General features: G+C 36.1%; 1 protein-coding gene across 7 annotated transcripts in view; it reads left to right on the forward strand.

Moving 5' to 3' along the window:
• NT5C2 (5'-nucleotidase, cytosolic II) overlaps positions 1-19302 on the forward strand; it is a 78784-nt gene that overhangs the window by 24279 nt on the left and 35203 nt on the right. For 2 of the 7 annotated variants that reach the window (XM_070752770.1, XM_070752779.1), the window contains exon 3: positions 3484-3557. The exons of 2 other annotated variants lie outside the window; for them this stretch is intronic. In XM_070752770.1, the coding sequence (XP_070608871.1) occupies positions 3484-3557 (74 nt within the window). Of the gene's footprint in view, positions 1-531; positions 900-3483; positions 3558-12650; positions 12711-19302 lie in introns of those variants that run through there. 3 more of the 7 variants (XM_070752771.1, XM_070752772.1, XM_070752774.1) reach the window with 3 other exon arrangements.

Below are 19302 nucleotides of genomic sequence, written 5' to 3' on the forward strand. Positions count from 1 at the left end.
GAACTGCTGACCTTCAGACCTACAGTCAGCTTCGGTGGCCTGCAGTACAGCACTCTATCTGCTGCGCCACCCCGTGGTGGTACCCATACCACTCCTGATACTGTTACAAACTTGAACATGGCAATTTATTCAGTTTCTCGTTTTTCAGACGAGATTCCTAAACCCTCCGAAAGAACTCAAACTCTATGGACTGTTTTACGGTTAATTTCATTTTAATTTACAAACTAGTATCTATGTTTATATCTGGAGAATCCTGAGAGGGTACAAAAAAGCCCCACAGCCCTTTTGTGATGATCCTGTTGCCAGAGATCAAACCATCTAAATCGTGTAGGAGAAAGATGAATCATATCTTGTTTACTCAAAGCCACGATGATATTTAGCAATGCTGCCTTTCCGTTGATATCTCAAGGCTCAGATGGTGCATCATACATTTGCAATATTTCTTCTGTTTATAGCGCCTTTCGTATATTCTGATGGTAGCTGTTGTGTAACTTTTGTCATGTTTTAACTGTCTCTCCTCCCTCCTATCTCATTCCACCGTTGTATTTTCTATGCTTCACTGCCAAACCCCGGAGCTTGCCAGGAAATTGTGACTCTTAGAGCTGCATTGAAAGTTAAGGGTAAAACATATAACCAGAAAGATTCTCTTCCAAAACGGAGATGTATTGAACAGTGATAGCCTGTAACTTATTAAATTAGCTGTTTATCTGTGTTCTCTAGCACTGTCTAAAGAGATACGTGGCATCTCCCTGTTTGTTTCACGCACAGTGCTGTGTTGAAATGCAGCCAGGAAAAAGCAAAATTGCTTATTTATGGGGGAAGGAGCCTTTTAAAACATAGGTAACGTGGATTTGACAGCTACAAATTTTACAAGAAGAACATCCAAATAAGATGACAAGGTAAGTTTGTTAGTGCAGAAATATGGTTAATGGTTTGGAATCCAAATGTTCGTAATTGTAAATTGTCTTGTGTTAAGACTAGTTGTTTAGATAGTACTTGAATTTTGGAGGGGAAACCTCTGAGGTTAAAAGCAGTTAATAATGCTCTATTTTCGGGTACGTTTGTTCATTTTTTAAATATTTGCCATACCGCATAATCCTGTACAAATGAAATGTTACTTTAATCTTCTTTATTGTATAAATCTAAAAAGATCTGAGTAGTACCTAAAGATAGCAAAAGCCTGTTAGTGACATTGTACTGCATTTATTTCATTAATGCAGAAAGCATTATTCCACAATTTATGAATTCTACTGAAATCTTTCAAAAATGTAACCGTAATTTGGTTAGCCTTGTCTAATGATAGAATGCATACTTTCAGTACTTTATTTAATAAACAAAAATTCAATTATTTTTCTAAAGCTTATTTCCCAAAAAAGCAATTTCCTTCCTTTGGGTGTATATTTAATAGTAGGGTAATTTTTAAAAATTATGCAAGATCTTCAAAAGATTGTTCTTTTATTTTTGAAAGACACCAGCAATAACGGAATTGTTGTATTGAAACGGCAATTAGATTAGCTAATTCATCAACTTAATGCAGAGCACAGTAATGAGAGGTGCCAAGCATCTGATATTCATGTATTTAGTATCATCAATAAATTAAGATCTGAATTTCTTAGGGTGATGCACCATTGCCCGGAATGGGCCTTTCAGGAAATATGTACTGAAATTTCTTACAAAGGTGAGCAGTGGCTGTCTGGTGAATACATCATTGATTCTGGTAGTAAACTGCAGTCTGCATTGTTTCTTTTTGCTGAATACTACAATTCTTTTTAATAAATGTCTTGAAGGATAATATTTAGCTGAAGGATCTAGGCAGGAGTGTCAAACTGTTGGCCCAGAGGTCAGATGCGTCACGCCCACCCCAGCTCCGCGAATGGGCAATATGTCAATAAACATCACGTGACAGCAACATGATGCTGCAACTTTTGACACACGTGATCTAAATTCTTCCTTCATTTCCTTTGTTTTAAGTTTTGGCTTATGCTAAATCTGTACATGAGAGAGTACAGGGGAATTAGAGGAAGTCTGCAAGCCCAGGCAAGTTAGGTTCATATAAGTTGCCCAAAGAGATCAGCATTTCTTAAATCCATTCAGAACCAAGGATAGACAGAGGATAAAGTGAAGGACAAGGATAAAGTTAAACTAAAGGCAGGTAGAGAATGCAGGAACGTGAGAGAGGCAAGTGCATGCAATGACAATATTGTGATGTAATAAATAGTGCATTTACATGCTGCTTATAGGATGAAATGTTAAAGGAGGAAAGAGATAATATTCTCAATCATTCAGGTCATAGTTGTTCCAAAGGTTCTTTTGAAAAGGCAACTGGACTTTTTTGGCTTTTTTCCTTGCAAACATTTTGCTTCTCATCCGAGAAGCTTCTTCAGAGTTGAATTGTATATTACAAAAACAATTATGTATACTGTATATTTGAATATAAAGTTGGTAATGCAGGGATTGTTTTAAATTAATGTACTGAATGCATTTTTATGCATTTATAACGGACACGGCGGCTCAGTGGTTAGGATGTTGAATCTTTGACTGCTAAAGGTCCATACCTTGGCAATTCGAGACGGAATGAGCTCCCATCACTTGTCCAGCCCCTGCCAGCCTAGTAGTTTGAAAGCATGCGAAGGCAAGTAGATGAATAGGTACTGCATATAAGCATGCAGGAAAATAACAGTATTCCATGTTGTGCCATATGCTTTGTGCTGCGACGTGATGTCATACTGGCCAAAATATCTTCAGACCAGTGTTTCCCAATGCTGGCTGGGGAATTCTGGGAGTTGAAGTCCAGATATCTTCAAGTTGCCAAGGTTGGGAAACACTGCTTTAGACAATGCTGCCTTAAGAAACAGAGACGAGCACAGCCTTCTAACATCGGTCACAACTAGTGGGAGTAAAACTTGCAGGAACAAATTTACCGTTATCTTTTATGCATATATATATTTTGGTGGAATTAGAGTGTAATTTCTGTGCCATTTTTGAACTCAAATACAATTTTAAATGTATTATTTAATAATACAATGAGATAGACTTGATTTTGAGGATAATTTTAATGTTAAACAGTTTATGTAATTAGTAGGCAAACTATCCATCCACAACCTGTTTGCCACCACCTTGGTATATTGCCTTCATTTTCCTTGAGTTAAAAAAAGAGAGCATTATTTCATCCTTTTTTTAAATTTTTGATTAGTATCTGCAGTTTGTGATAGCATCCAGCAATGTTATTGCATTTAGGAGATTAACAGCCTAGTTCTGTACAGTGTAAAGTTATTCCCGGATGAGTCTACTGAGACTAGTGGCATTTGCTCCAAAGTGAATGTGCTCGGGATCACTGTATATGCGTCTTGGTCATTTTGTCCATTGGCATGTTCCCTTAATAACACTTGGATAGTTTGAAGCATATGTGTTCCTCATGCTGTTTACTCAGGTTTCATATCAACAATACTTACTATTGGTTTTCTTATCTTTTTTTTTTGGCAGGGTTTTTGTGAATAGAAGTCTAGCCATGGAAAAAATAAAGTGCTTTGGATTTGATATGGATTATACTTTAGCTGGTATGTATACAAATCTATGTTTCATAACTTAGCCCTATTGTTAACAAAAGCAAGAATGTCTTGCTATATTTTGGGATAGTAGTAAGTGCTTATTTAAGAAACTATTTAAACTCTGTTTAAGCAGTTTATAGAGAGAACTAAAGAACAGACAACAGTTGACTACATTCTTATCATTTTGTATAAATCCTGTCCATTTTGTTGAAGAATAAACATTCTAATAAATGAACATAAATCACCCTCATTTCTATCTACTGATAACAAATCTTAGTTATTTGGATCATATAGTCTTTAGAGTAATATTGATAATTATGCTTCTATCAAGAAGTTGTTTCTTGTTTCTTTTCTTTATGGTGCTCTCTTTTAGAATTGACCCACTAATGTTTCTGTTCTCCCAACTAATGCCAGGCAGAGTTGCCTGAAAAAGTAATGTTTCATGATGGGATATTTCCCTACCATTTATGAATAACAGTTCATATTTATATCTGCTAGCTTTAACAGAGGTTGACTAATTATTCTAAAGCTATTGCTGTTACTTGTATCGCCTAATTTCAGTACTATTTGTTTTGACAGTACATCTTGCAACCATTTGCAGTTGGCAAATAAATAACTGATTATGTTTTTTTAATGATATTTAAGTAATTGATAGTAATTAGTATTTTGCATGTTGTGCACAAAAGCTGAGCATTCCATTTTGGACATTTTAAATCGATTATTTAACTTGTTGTGGTTACATGCCCAAAGACACACATATTACACACATGTTGTTACAATAATCCATGTTCTTTTTATTTATTTTTTATTTATTTTTTAAGGAGTAAAATCAATTTTAGATATGCATAGCATTTTAAAGTAGCATTTTAAGTTATAGGATTGAAAATGCTTATATATGCCTGGCTCTCTAACAATAAAAAATTGCTATGCTGTAATTTGTTTCTGTCATGTTGATAATTCTGTATACACAATGGAAGGAAGTAATTTGAGGTGGTTTTGTAATCAGTTGTGTAGTAATAGTGGAGAGGTGTAACTTCTCCTGTCTGTGATTCAGAATCCATTGTGGAACTCCAACTCTGATACATAGCTTGATGATTGAGTAAAGGCAGATCATTTTACTAGCATTAGGCCACGAGTTTATTATTATTATTTTAAATAATATCCACAGTGTTTGCTCATATTATAGAAACAGGGCTTTTACGTTAGGAGTTTGACAGGTTTCTTTTGAGAGTGTTTTTTACAGTCGGTCACTCCAAATACAGTGGTACCTCTTCCTAAGAATGCCTCTACTTACAAACTTTTCTAGATAAGAACTGGGTGTTTAAGATTTTTTTGCTTCTTCTCAAAAATCATTTTCCACTTACAAACCCGAGCCACCGAAACTGTAACTGGAAAAGGCAGGAAGAAGTGTCCGTGGGGCCTCTCTAGGAATCTTCTGGAGGAAACAGGGTTGGAAAAGGCAGGGAGAAGCCTCCGTGGGGCCTCTCTAGGAATCTCCTGGGAGGAAACAGGGCCTCCACTCTCCCTGTGGTTTCCCCAATTGCACACATTATTTGCTTTTATATTGATTCCTATGGGAAAAATTGCTTCTTCTTACAAACTTTTCTACTTAAGAACACAGTCACAGAAGAAATTAAGTTCGTAAGTAGAGGTTCCACTGTAATCATAAGTGTGAACATGAGGATAGGCAATGTTGAAAGCCCTGTTTTTGCTACCACTGCAGTTGACTGCATTATTGTCCAAAACCTCTTTTTTATGTATTTGGGCCTGCAATCGTTATAAGTGTGTTAAATGTTACATTTTGGAGACAGAATGTTCCAAGGAATTCTGAAACATTCCATTCTTCCTCCAGACACTGCTGATTCAGCTGCTTTGGAAATAATCCTGCAATTGTTTGGAAGTGAAATGTGTTTTCAAGATGTTTCTGGCTTCTAGAATCTTGCTGTTTAAGAAGATGGATAAAACACATCTGTCTTTCCAAGTTTTAAATAGTTAATTTTTGCAATCAATTATTTTAATTTCTTTTTTTCTTTACTTTTTAATTTAATTTTAATTGGGTTAGTTTTGTTTTTCAGACATATCTGATAGAAGTAGATTGTAGTCTAAAAGGAAAATGAAATATTTTGCACCCCTCTAACATGTTCCAGATGTTTTGTGAATAAGCCATTTATATTTCCAGTTTCTCAATACCTTCAGTTGTAAACATTAGTATCACAGGAATATATCAATCTAATACAGTGATACCTCGTCTTACAAACGCCTCGTCATACAAACTTTTTGAGATACAAACCCGGGGTTTAAGATTTCTTTGCCTCTTCTTACAAACTATTTTCACCTTACAAACCCACCGCCGCCTCTGGGATGCCCCGCCTCCAGACTTACGTTGCCAGCGAAGCACCCGTTTTTGGGCTGCTGGGATTTTCCTGAGGCTCCCCTCTATGGGAAACCCCACCTCCAGACTTCTGTGTTTTTGTGATGCTGCAGGGGAATCCCAGCAGGGGAATCCCAGCAGCGCAAAAACAGGTGCTTCACTGGCAATGGAAGTCCGGAGGTGGGGTTTCCCATGGAGAGGAGCCTCAGGGGAATCCCAGCAGCGCAAAAATGGGCACTTTGACTGGAAAAAGGGGTGAATTTTGGGCTTGCACGCATTAATAACTTTTCCATTGATTCCTATGGAAAACATTGTTTTGTCTTACAAACTTTTCACCTTAAGAACCTCGTCCCGGAACCAATTAAGTTTGTAAGACAAGGTATCACTCTATTGGATTGATATCAATCCAATATAGATTCAGTTGAGGACAGATTTCATTCAAATTATAATTACAAAAATCACTGGGTTACTGGAATAGTTGCAGAAATGATCTGAGCAAATGACTGTTATTCTAAACGATTAATTGAAATCAATGTGCTCGTTTCTTCAAAATTTAAAGAAATTGTGTCCCCCTATGTCATTTTTTTGATCCTAGGAAGATAACATCTATTACTGCTTAGATTGTCCATATAAGGTAAATAAACAGATGTAAATATACAACTTTAGCATATTCCCTTCCAAATTTTGAACCATTTAGTTGGTTTATATTGCATTCTGCTGGAAAGTTTCTAGTTATTGTAGTAATTTTCAATAGGCAAATGAGATTTCTGATATATCATGTTTTTAGGGAACATCCAGAGTATGTTTCAGACTATCTTGTCAAAAGCAATTGTATAATTAGTAAAACAAAAATAGATAAATATTTGGATCTTTCCTTTTTTTTCATTTTTCATTGGCTGTTAGCAAAATGATCATGGGTGCCATAATCTCTTCTGAATCCATTTGTATATCTGGAAGTTCTTGTTCCATGTATTGTTAAAATCTGTGTTGCAAAATATTGGGCATTATCTTATTAGGGTGTTAAATTAATGCAATTGTTCATTAGTTAGAACATTCCTTAACACTACCTTTTTGTGGTAATCAAATATCATGGATCTTTTTCACACCCTTGGCCACAGTTATTTACAAAATTCTTTTCTGCATCCTGTTATCAGATTTTAGAGTTCTGCTGATACTTTGCCAACTCCTGCAGCATTGAGATAGCAATATTTTCTAGGGCCAATATGACTTCACTTTACAGAATATCTGGTTCTAATTCAGTGATTAAACATAGTAACCTATTAACTAACAAACTTTTTGATGGCAGAAAAAGACCTCACGGTCCATCTAGTCTGCCCCTATACTATTTCTTGTATTTTATCTTAGGATGGATATATGTTTATCCCAGGCATGTTTAAATTCAGTTACTGTGGATTTATCGACCACGTCCGCTGGAAGTTTGTTCCAAGCATCTACTACTCTTTCAGTAAAATAATATTTTCTCACATTACTTCTAATCTTTCCCCCAACTAACCTCAGATTGTGCCCCCTTGTTCTTGTGTTCACTTTCCTATTGAAAACACTTCCCTCTTGAATCTTATTTAACCCTTTAACATATTTAAATGTTTCCATCATGTCTCCCCTTTCCCTTCTGTCCTCCAGACTATACAGATTGAGTTCATTAAGTCTTTCCTGATAAGTTTTATGCTTAAGACCTTCCACCATTTTTGTAGCCTGTCTTTGGACCCGTTCTATTTTATCAATATCTTTTTGTAGATGAGGTCTCCAGAACTGAACACAGTATTCCAAATGTGGTCTCACCAGCGCTCTATTCAGCGGTATCACAATCTCCCTCTTCCAGATGTTATACCTCTAGCTATGCAGCCAAGCATTCTACTTGCTTTCCCTACCGCCTGACTGCACTGTTCATCCATCAACATTTCTGAAAAAGATAATTGCAACCCCTAAGATATGAATGAATGCGCCAACTCTGGAAGTTTTAAAGATGATGTTTGATAACCATTTGTCTCAAGTAATGTAGGGTTTCCTGCTTAAGCAGGGGATTGGACTAGAAGACTTCCAAGGTCCCTTCCAGCTCAGTTATTATTATAATATTACATTGGCATTAAGTAATTTTAATTGCAGTAACTCGTATATAATCAAATATAAAAAACCAAGAGATCCATAAAAAATACACATATATTTTTAAAGTTGTGTGCAGAATTCTTGATTTAATTACAGATAATGTGTTCAATGCAAAGGTATAATGTGGCTCTTATCAGTATGCTTTTGGCTGTTGGTGTATACCAAATACAAAGCAACATTAATGGAATTTGGAGAGTTTCCAGTACTTGACATACTTTTCACTGAATCCTTGAATCCTGAAATCACTTTACTATTTTCTCTCATCTATAACTCTCTGTATAAAGAACATTCTGCCTGGCCTGTAGCCCAGGAATCCCGAGGTCCATTTTGTATTGTGTAAGAATGTACAAAGCCCAGAAAAGCTATTCAGGATGTTCAAGTTAACTGTAAGAGAAGAGGTATTAGCCTGTAAACACTAGGAGTCTTTAATTAAGCTTAGATTAGGGGGTGTCAAACTAGCGGCTCCCAAGCCAGATGCGTCACATGCTGGCCATGCCTACCGCCATTTTAGCAAAGGGGGAAATCGCGATATGTCATATGACCACATGAGTTTAATACACTTGGCTTAGATCATGATATTACTGTTGAAGCTGGAGGGAAAATAAATATTGACTAGCAAAAGAACAGTGAAGGGCTGAGAAACAAAGTAATTCAAGTAAAGTCATTTTACATCTGGCAGAAAAATAACATTGAGCAACTTACTAGCTAGATTTAGATAATCAGTAACAAGTTAATTGAGACTCCATTACAGTATTGCTGCTTGGGAAGAGGAAGAATATATACAGTATATCGTATCAATTAGTCCTTTAGTTATGATTTTTATGAGGATAATTACTGTTTATTATTATGTGTTCTTAATTTTTTTAAAATATATATAATTTTTGGAATAGAACACGAGGAAACCTTTCAAATGGAAATATTTAAATATATGTGTGTTAAATCAAAACTTGTGATATATGAGTACATCTATATAGTACTGGCCATCTGTAGAATAATAGAGTCGTGATAGATGAAGTTTTTAATGCAAATAAAAATAAGTCTAGAATAAATGGATCCTCTGTGTGAAGAGAAAAGCTTGCGATAATAGAATTTCATTATCCTTATTTTTTAGCCATAATGGCTCAGGGTGATTTATTCATAATTTTTTTTTATTTTATTTAAACTTCACATTTATTATTTATAAATAACTCAAGGTGGCAAACATACCTACTCTTTCTTCCTCCTATTTTTCCACAACAACCCTATGAGGCAAGTTGGGTTGACAGAGAGTGACTGGCCCAAAGACAGCTATATTCCACATGTAACAGTTCAGATGTAGCATCAACACTGAATGATAAACTTTGGCAGAAAAAAGATAGAGTTAGAGTTAAAATCTGAGAAATGTAGGAATTTTTAAAATTTGGTGTCAGTTGGGATAGGAACACAATCCTGAATGTAGCAATGTCAGAAAAAGAGCAGAATATGTCAAATTTATTAGGTAAAATATTTAATCTTTGCCATGGTGTCTGTTAGCAATATTGAATAATCTTCCAGGAGGTGACCTGCTAAACTTTTCAATATTATATTAGGGGAAAAAGAATTATGCTGTGGAAAACAGCCAGTTCTTTTTGCCAGATTTTGATAGCATATATTATAATGGAATGCTAGAGACCACATGTAGTCCATCAGTTAAGGATTGTTGGTCTTAAACTTAGCAGACCTTGGTAAAGGCAGAAACTCGACAGAACATGGTTGCCAGATTTTGTTTCAACAGAAATATTATTTCACATTTGTGTGATTAATTCTGATACTGAAGTTTCTCTCTACCACAGTAAATAGTAATGCGAATAGGAATTGCTTTTGAGAGGGGATGGATATGTATAGAATATTCTTGTTTTCACAGCTGGTTTCTAATCTTTGTAGCAAGGTTAAAGAAGAGTCATCATTCCTTCTGCAGTAGCTAAAATAGCATGAAGCATCTTCTGTAATTAAATGTTCTAAGTTTATCTGTGTTCGTGCATAAATAGTCACACAAGCAGCCTATTTGAGTTTTATCAATGGAATTGTTCATATGTTTAGAAATGGGGAAATATCTCATTTATAATGTACTTCTAAGATGATTTTTAGTAATTTACAACATGCAGTTTCATCACGTTTACTCAGAAATGGTGTGTAATCACTACACTTGTCTAGCAAATTAGACTTGACTTATTTTTCGTAATGTATCAGGTGAGCCTTTCTTGCAAAAGTAAATATTATGAAAGCTATTAGCTCATCTTCCCATGTCTCCTCTCTGTCAGCATTTATCAATATACTTCAGCATTTATAAGAAATAAAAAGAGGTGAGCTGCTTCACCTCTTTATGGACGCTACTTATGGACACTAAAGAGTGGCATTCTAAGTCCCTACGACCATATGTAACCTGTAAGATCCTAGATCCTTTTTTAACCATATTGCTAAAACCAGCAGCACATTTCCCTTAATTATGAGAAAAAACACAACAAAAGCTATTCTGAAAACCACCACATCTTACAATTTTAAAATAAAAAATTTCCAAACCTTCCAAATGGGACTTGCTTATTTTGCATAAAGTGTTGCAACTCTTCTCCTTTCCAAAAGTGTTTTGTCATCAGTCACCAATCAAGAGATCCCGACATTCATAATTTTATATTCTCAATATTATTTATTTAGTGTATGGCACATCATACACAGACTAGCAGTATTAATATTTCACCAAGATTAGTAAAACACAATAAAATATAAACATTAAAAATATCTATGTTCAAATACCAATGTCTAGGCCGTCGATCCATTGAAGCTCAGCATTGTTTATATTAAAAACATCAGATACTGGACTACTATATGTCCTCACTTTACAACCTGTCATCATATGATCTGTAGTTTGACATAGGACCAGGATACTATGCCTCATTGATACAGAAAATCTCTGCAGATGCCATGTAAAAAGTGAGGATCCTATTAGAATTGTCCATTGCTGGCATGGTAGTTCAAAGCCTAGTATCTTTTTTGTGGACTCAGTTATATATCTTCCTATGTCAGGGCATTCAGCCACCCCTTTGGCTTTCCATTGGGAATCAGTATTAAAGTAGGGCAGATGTTGGTGCAAGTGCCAGGGGTTTTTCCTAGATTTCAGTCTTCAGGCTGATAAATGAGAAAGGTCGGCATGCACTGGTAAAAGTGAGCTCTCCATAATTTTTCTGTATTCTTAATTTATTTTGCTTGATACTTCCATAGGTTTTTGCAATCTATTAACATTTCTTCATGTAATATACCACTTACAACTGAATACACTTAAACCTAAAGAGATGAGAATGGATTTTAGAAGGAGCCCTTCTATTTTACCACCTCTTACCATATTCAAAAGCACAGTGTCAACAGTAGAGTCCTTCAATTTTGGTTTTTTTTAATCTTCCAGGATTTGAAATGGTCATTTAACATTGGAAACATCCTTTAAAAGGCACAACAAAGAATGTTCTTCCTGTGTCAACTCAGGAAGTTAAGACTGCTCCCGGAGCTCTTGATACACATTTACAGAGAAATTATTGAATCTGTCATATGCATTTCTATAACTGTCTGGTTACAAACAGCAACCAAACAAGACAACTACCAACTCCAATAGATAGTTAAGACCGCGGAAAGAATAATTGCAACTAGCCTGCCTCCATAGAAGACCTGTATATTGTCCGGGTCAGAAGGAGGGCTGATAAAATAGCTGTAGACCCATCACACCCTGGACACAAACTGTTTCAGCTCCTTCTTTCAGGAGGATAAAATAAGGCATTGCATGCCAAAACAACTAAACACAGGGACAGTTTTCCCACTTGTGCCATCACTCTGCTAAACACCTAATGCACACACTGCTGTCTAATGTGTTTATATATTTACCGAAGTACCATGACTGTACTTATTATTACTATTATCCTTATTATCCCCTCCTATTGGTATGATTATGATTTTCATTATTCTGCTGCTTTTTTGCATGTACATTAAGAGCTTCTGCCCCGTGGCAATTTTCTTGTGTATTTAATCACACTAGGCCAAATAAAATAGGCTATTCTGTTCTGTTCTATTTCAATATTTATTGTAGCATATGTCTCAATAAATAGATGTATTATTTTCTTTCGGAATCCTGAGTGTTATGTATGCAGTGCTCTCCTCTTTTCTTCCAATGTGCACTAAACTGGCTTTTGTGGTAGAGGAAATGGGGGGAAAAGTCAACTATTTTTTATTAAGCCAGGTCACATACAGCAAACAATGACCCTCAAGTTGATACGTTAATGTTTTATTACACATTCTATATTGCTGCTGGGGTAACACTACGTATTGGGGTCCAAGATCTAATTTTTTTAAAAAAAATATTCATAGGAGCACAATTTATACAAACACTTGTGCTAAAGTCTCCTGCAAATTTTCTGTGTGTGAATCGTAAGAGCGTTTTGTCCTTTGAATATGGGATCTTGCCTATAAAGATCAGCAGATGTAAACTATGTCTCACTGGCTGGTTTTTGATTGTCCTCAATCCAGCAGCTCAAGCAAGCATATTGGTGTTAATAAATCACCACTGCTCTTATTTTTTTAAAGTCAGTTTGATTCTTTCTTTTTGACAGGAGAGTCCAGTGTAACTCCTTCAAGACTGGAGTGACACTCTGCATCTGCCTCTGTCTCATGTGAGTTAAAATCTTGGCAGCAGTATATTGTGCTAGGTGGAGCGGCTGCAGATATATACATTTTTTCTCCCCACAAAGGCTATGAATGTGGCTTATGTGCCTGTCTTTTAACAAGTAACCCTAGCATGCATGAAAGTCCTGTATATATTTTAATATATAGCTTTCTGTGCTTTGGGATTCTTTTATGATTTCATAAGGAAATTGCATTCTTCAAATGGTTAAATTAGTTTTGAACACTTTTATTGAATATTGCATTTGATAGTTATCGGATCTGAAGATGCTGACAGCTGGATTGTGTTCCATTTCTCAAATCACCCCTCGCTAATCTGAAATTACATTTGTTGCCTTGACTGATAATTTCAGTGTACAGTGGTACCTCATCTTACGAACGCCTCTTCTAACGAACTTTTCAAGATACGAACCCGGTGTTTAAGATTTTTTTGCCTCTTCTTCCGAACTATTTTCACCATACGAACCCAAGCAGCTGCTGCTGGGATGAAGGGGTTTCTTTTTTTCCCCTTTTTTGAAGAAAGAAAAGGGAGGGGCGGCTTGGGGGAGGAAAATTTTTGCAGAGAACAACGTGCTTGCAAAGGAACTGAAAGGGTGTCTTTTTAAGAAAGAAAAGGGAGGAGGGAGGGGCGGCTTGGAGGAGGAAAGATTTTGCAGAGAACAACGTGCTTGCAAAGGAACTGAAAGGGTGTCTTTTTAAGAAAGAAAAGGGAGGAGGGAGGGTAAGCTTGGGGGAGGAAAATTTTTGCAGAGAACAACGTGCTTGCAAAGGAACTGAAACTGTCTTTTGAAGAAAGAAAAGGGAGGGGCGCCCCCCTTGCCTTTCTTCCTTCCCACTCACCCTTTAACCTAGCCTTACTTCTTCCACCCGCCCCCTTTAGCTGCTCCTCCCTGCCCTCTGTTCGCCTCCCTTCTAAAGTTTGGGATTTTCCTGAAGGATTTGCACGCATTATTTGCTTTTACATTGATTCCTATGGGAAACATTGTTTCATCTTACGAACTTTTCACCTTACGAACCTCCTCCTGGAACCAATTAAGTTCGTATGATGAGGTACCACTGTATATCTTTTGTAGGCTTGTGGACTTACTACACAATTGATTATGCGTAGCAGTATCTACGGTACTTCTTTTCACAATGCCAGGTTTGATTTCATCATCAGGGGTTTCCAGCAGTTTTCTTAGTAAGATTTCAGACATGGTCTCCTGTTGCCTACTCCCTAAGGGTGAAAGGAGTGACTGGTCCAAGGTGACTCAGCTGGCATAGACAGGCAGGCAGGCAGATAGACAGAATTTCTTTGCAGAGAGATAATAAATTACTTTATGTGTATTTCAGAGTAGGTTGTCAGAAAAGAGAAGCAGAGCGCACTACTCTCTTCCGCCTTCCAACTTTTGTGGATTTTTTTTTAAAAAAATACATTGCTAAAATAAACATGTTCTGGATTGATAGTGGACCTTGAAAATGGTTTTTCACGAATAAGATATTTTAATGTTAAGTATTTTTTTAATTTCAATAAACCCAAATGGTTCCTTAAATCAGTGATTTTCAACCTTTTTTGAGCCGCGGCACATTTTTTACATTTACAAAACCCTGGGGCACATTGAGCGGGGGAGGGGGGCGGCTAAAAAAAGTTTGGACAAAAAAATTCTCTCTTCCTCCCCTTTGCTCTATTTCTTTCTCCCTCCCTCTTTCTCTCCCTTCCTTCCTTCCTCTTTCTTTCTCTCTCCATCCCTCTTTCTTTCTCTTCCTTCCTTCCTCTCTTTTTTGCTCTCTTTCTCTCTCCCTCCCTACGTCCCTCTGTCTTTCTCTCTCTCTCCTTCCCTCCCTCTCTCTCTCTCTCTCTCTTGCTTTCTTTCTCTAGTTCTTTTTCTCTTTCTCTTGCTTTCTCTCTTTCTCTCTCTCTTGCTTTCTTTCTCTCTTGCTTTCTCTCTCTCTCGCTTTCTTTCTCTCTGAGCTTCGCGGCACACCTGACCATATCTCGCGGCACACTAGTGTGCCACGGCACACTGGTTGAAAAACACTGCCTTAAATAACCAAGTGCGTTAAATGGCTTAAATTTTGCATTAGGATTTAATATTCTGTTGAAGCATTTGGGTTTGGAATCTTAATAGGTTTCCTAGTACATATGCAGAAACATATAAACTATTATTGAACAAATAGCTGTATTTAATATTAAATGCTTATGTTTTAAAAAGCATACTCACATACACTGAAATAGACATGTATTCATTTATTGATTTTGCTAGGGCTTTTCCTAGTGCTCAGTGAACTTCATATTATGATGGTGAAACAACATTTGCATTAAATTATATAAAGCTCTGAGTATGAATGATGCTTTTCAGAGTAATAGTATAAAGTCAAATCCATGCAATAAAATTGTAATCTAAAATTGAGTTGAAGAAAGCAACGGAGAAAGTTGGTGGTGGAAAATAGAAGTGAGGATAAACAAAGAACAGATATAAATTTATATAAACCTGATTTCAGAATGTGATAAGAACTACTAATTTTTCTTTCTGTTGGAAAAAAATAAGGCTTAAGAAAGCATCTTGCACTGTTTCTTAGAAATTGTGTAAAGCTATAATTTGGGTAGCTTTTAAATAAGAGCTATGTTGTTGTACATCATTGTGTCTTATATGGAAAGTATCTGAGGGCGTACAAACCCTAAAACCTTCTATGGGAATAATACATGTGGTTGTAAAAAAAATGGTTGGAAAGAGAATACTTGGCTATGGTCATTTCATAAATTGATGCATTGCATCAGATTTAATCTATGAATTTCATCTTGCATCTGTGCTTTCTTTTGGCTCTGTTTTGTGGAAAAACTCAAAGTCAGTTGGTACTAACTGCTACAGTCACCAGCTCTTCACTTTTAATCCTGTAATTGGTTATTATTATGGCAGGCTTCAATTATGGCGTTGGAGTTAATTTTCATTTACTTTTTGGTTTGGCTTCCTCAAAACAGATGTAGGAGTGTTTACACTAGTGGGCCACACATGAATCTAGAACTGAGCCTAGAACGAATTAGTCATGATGTGATGATACCAAATTACACAAAAAGATTCCTAGAGTGGCTGTTAGATAGTATTGGATATTAGTGAACAACTACTGCTATTTTCATTGTGGAATCTTAAGTAATTTCAAGGACTCCCATATTTTCTGGAAATATTGTTTCAAAAACGTAAGTTAATAGCAAGAAAATTCAGGATAAAAATTTCATTATAATTTTTAAGGTTGTGTTTTTACTACTGTATTTAGAATCTGAATTTCCTTTATATATTTCTATATAGTATGTATATCACCATTATAGAAACTGTTGCACTCAAACAAAATTGTTGGTGGTTTGCAATATTTCCATAAAAGTTATAAAATCAAATAATTAAATCAAGAATGAATAAAATCCAAATTCTTCCCCATTTATCATAACAGCAATAGTCAAATCACAATGTTATTTAACATTGTATTAATCCTTTTACAATATTGTATTACAATATTACTTGGTTTTCTTTGTTTATAAAAATTTCTTAGAATATTTTCCCTGCTGAAATGCAATATTCTTTCCTATGCTTTATAGCTTTCATTCCTCTTTTAGAGTGAATTTATACAAGAGTTCTTCGTTCTTCTCCTGGTGACTTCATGGATAAGTTCATGTAGTTTTCTTGGCAATAGTACAACGATTGTTGAGCAATGTCTTCTTCTGGGATATTTTCTCATTTTCCTAGTTAATCCCAATTAGGTTTTACAAAAAGAAGTAAAGTTGGCTAGTTGTTGCATTGTGTTTCAAACTGCAACTCCTCATCACAAATATTATATTTGACTCATTGTAGATATCATGAATCTTTCAGAAAAAATAGCTCTGGTTACACATGTTCATTCTGTGAATCTGCTTAGACAACAGGGCATATCATGTCCTATAAATATCATAGGGCACTTTTGATTATTTGGAGGCACCTTGTAAAAATATTTACCTGGATAGTTATTCAGGGTTTTCCAATGTTTTCAAGATTACACACCTTTCTTGATTTGGACAAATAGAAATAATATATTGCTTCTATATAATAAATGTAATATTAGGGATCAATTGGCTTTTCACTTTGAAACTGACAAGTCTGTGATTGTGACCCTTTACAAACAATCTCTAGTCTATTACTTTTAGGGTTATTTCCCTTTATGATTGTATGGAGATTGGGGGAGTATTACTAGGCATTGCAGTACTCAATAAGGACTATAGCTGTACTATGAGTTTCTTGCATATTATCACTTATTTATTTTGTTTTACTTTACCTTTCCTCCAAAAACTTCCAGATTTATGTTTTATACAGATTGATTTTTTAAAATTTATTATTTAGATTTGTATGCCGCCCCTCTCCGCTGACTCGTATGATTATACATGCATACTCTTATGATTATACATGCATACTCTGGTTAAGTTTATAATATGGTATGATGGAATATATACCATGTTTTTCATAATACATGTATCTATTAGCTGAAGTTATTTTGAAATTCTAGAAAGAACTATTTTTTCTTAGAATTGATTATTGACTTAGAATATACATATATACATGTATTTGCTGTCAACATCTCTCTTCAGTTAGAGCTGCTGTTATCATAATCTTCATATAATGTGCGCTCTTCTATACATCAAATAAGAAGGCCACTTGGCATAATATCATATTCTGAACCTTAATAATGTACAGTCACTTATGTACTACTGCTACTACTACTAGAAATAGACATAGTCATAGAAAAAGAAGAAGCTAAAGGTCTCTGGAACTGTCACATTCAAACAGAACAGTACCTGCTACATAATACTCCAGACTTAACAATTGTCAGAAAGAAAATTTAAAATGTCTGCATGTGGCAATATCTGGAGACAGCAGAATAGAAGAGGCATAATTGGAGAAAATCACAAATTGCAGCTTGGCTCCCAGCTTGGTTCCAAGGTTGGTTCCAAGACCATTGTGTTCTGAGAATGAACTGTTATCTGCCTAGCACCTCCACATGCTCAAAACAACTTTGCAGCATCACATTGGCTGCTGGTGGAATGGTCGGGAGGAAGGTTGGGTTTGGGGAAATGGAGGAATTGCTTTGTGCTCTGTGTGAGACTTATCAGATTCCGCCTGACATTTCTGCAACCACTTTATCTCAGTAAAAGCTCTTTTGATTCAAGTTAATGGAGTTAAGGGTTTTGTCTTCCTTTTACACCAACAAAAAACAACATCTGTCTAACTTAGGGTAAAAATGCCTGTAAAAATGGGTAAAAACATCTGTCTGACTGTGCAATCAATCATAAATAGTATGAAGAAAAGAATGACACATGGCAAATACATGGTCAGTACATTTTAAAAAATAGCAGGCAAAGCAGATATTAACAAGACCCTGGCAATGTCTGAGAGCAGGAAATTGAAGAAAGACAAATCTGGAAGCCTTAAAAATAAATGGATACAGAACTATAATTGAGAAGGCAGCAAGGAATAGAAAATGCCGCCTCTGCAAAGAAGCTGAAGAAACAGTGGGCCACCTAGTTGGTTGCTGCAAGAACTCACAGATTGACTGCAAACAATGGCAGAGCAAAGTAGCAACAATGGTGCATTGAAAGATCGATAAGAAATATAATTTAACCACTTGCAAGAACTGGTGGGACCATAAAATTGAGAAAGTCATAGAAAAGGAAGAAATTGCAACATAACACCCCAGACTTAACAGTTGATAACAAAGTCAAAAAAGCCTAGATAGTGAACATGGCAATTCCAGGAGACAGCTGAATAGAATACAAGAGCCAGGGTGGCGCAGCAGGTAGAGTGCTGTACTGCAGGCCACTGTAGATCTGAAGGTCAGCGGTTCAAATCTCATCACTGGCTCAAGGTTGACTCAGCCTTCCATCCTTCCGAGGTGGGTAAAATGAGGACCCGGATTGTGGGGGCAATAGCCTTGCTCTGTTAAAAAAAGTGCTATTGCTAACATGTTGTAAGCCGCTCTGAGTCTAAGGAGAAGGGCGGCATAAAAATCGAATTAAAAAAAAATAAATAAAAAATACAAAGAACTGGAGAAGTTAACAAAATACAAAGACTTACAAATAGAAATGGAATTACTATGAAAAGAAAGCAAAGGTAGTACCAATGGTATTGGGTGCCTTGGATTCAATCTCAAAACAACGAGAGCACCATCAGCATTGACAAATTTTACCATCACTCAATTGTAGAAGGCAACTTTATTTGAGAACAACTTGCATTCTGTGATGATACCTCACCATCAGACATCAACATCTGGCTGTCCTAAGTCCTTGGGACTCAGTGGGTGCATAAAAATGCCAAATCCAGTCTAAACATCTGGATGATTGTGCAACCAACTATAATAGATTATTAAACGTGTGTGCCACTCGACTCAACAATTCTGGATGGCTCGCAACAAACACATTACAATAAAATCATTGAAGGTAAAACATGGCAAGGGTAACAGTCCAGATGAAATGAACAAAGGATGTCATTCTTCCTTGCCAAAGACGTGGGTCTTCACAGGTCTTCTGAACATCAGCAAAGAGGGGACTATCTGGATCTCAGGGGGAACCTCATTCCAAAAGGCAGG

The sequence above is a fragment of the Erythrolamprus reginae genome, chromosome 5 (genome assembly GCF_031021105.1).
Source record: "Erythrolamprus reginae isolate rEryReg1 chromosome 5, rEryReg1.hap1, whole genome shotgun sequence".
Taxonomy (NCBI): domain Eukaryota; kingdom Metazoa; phylum Chordata; class Lepidosauria; order Squamata; family Dipsadidae; genus Erythrolamprus; species Erythrolamprus reginae.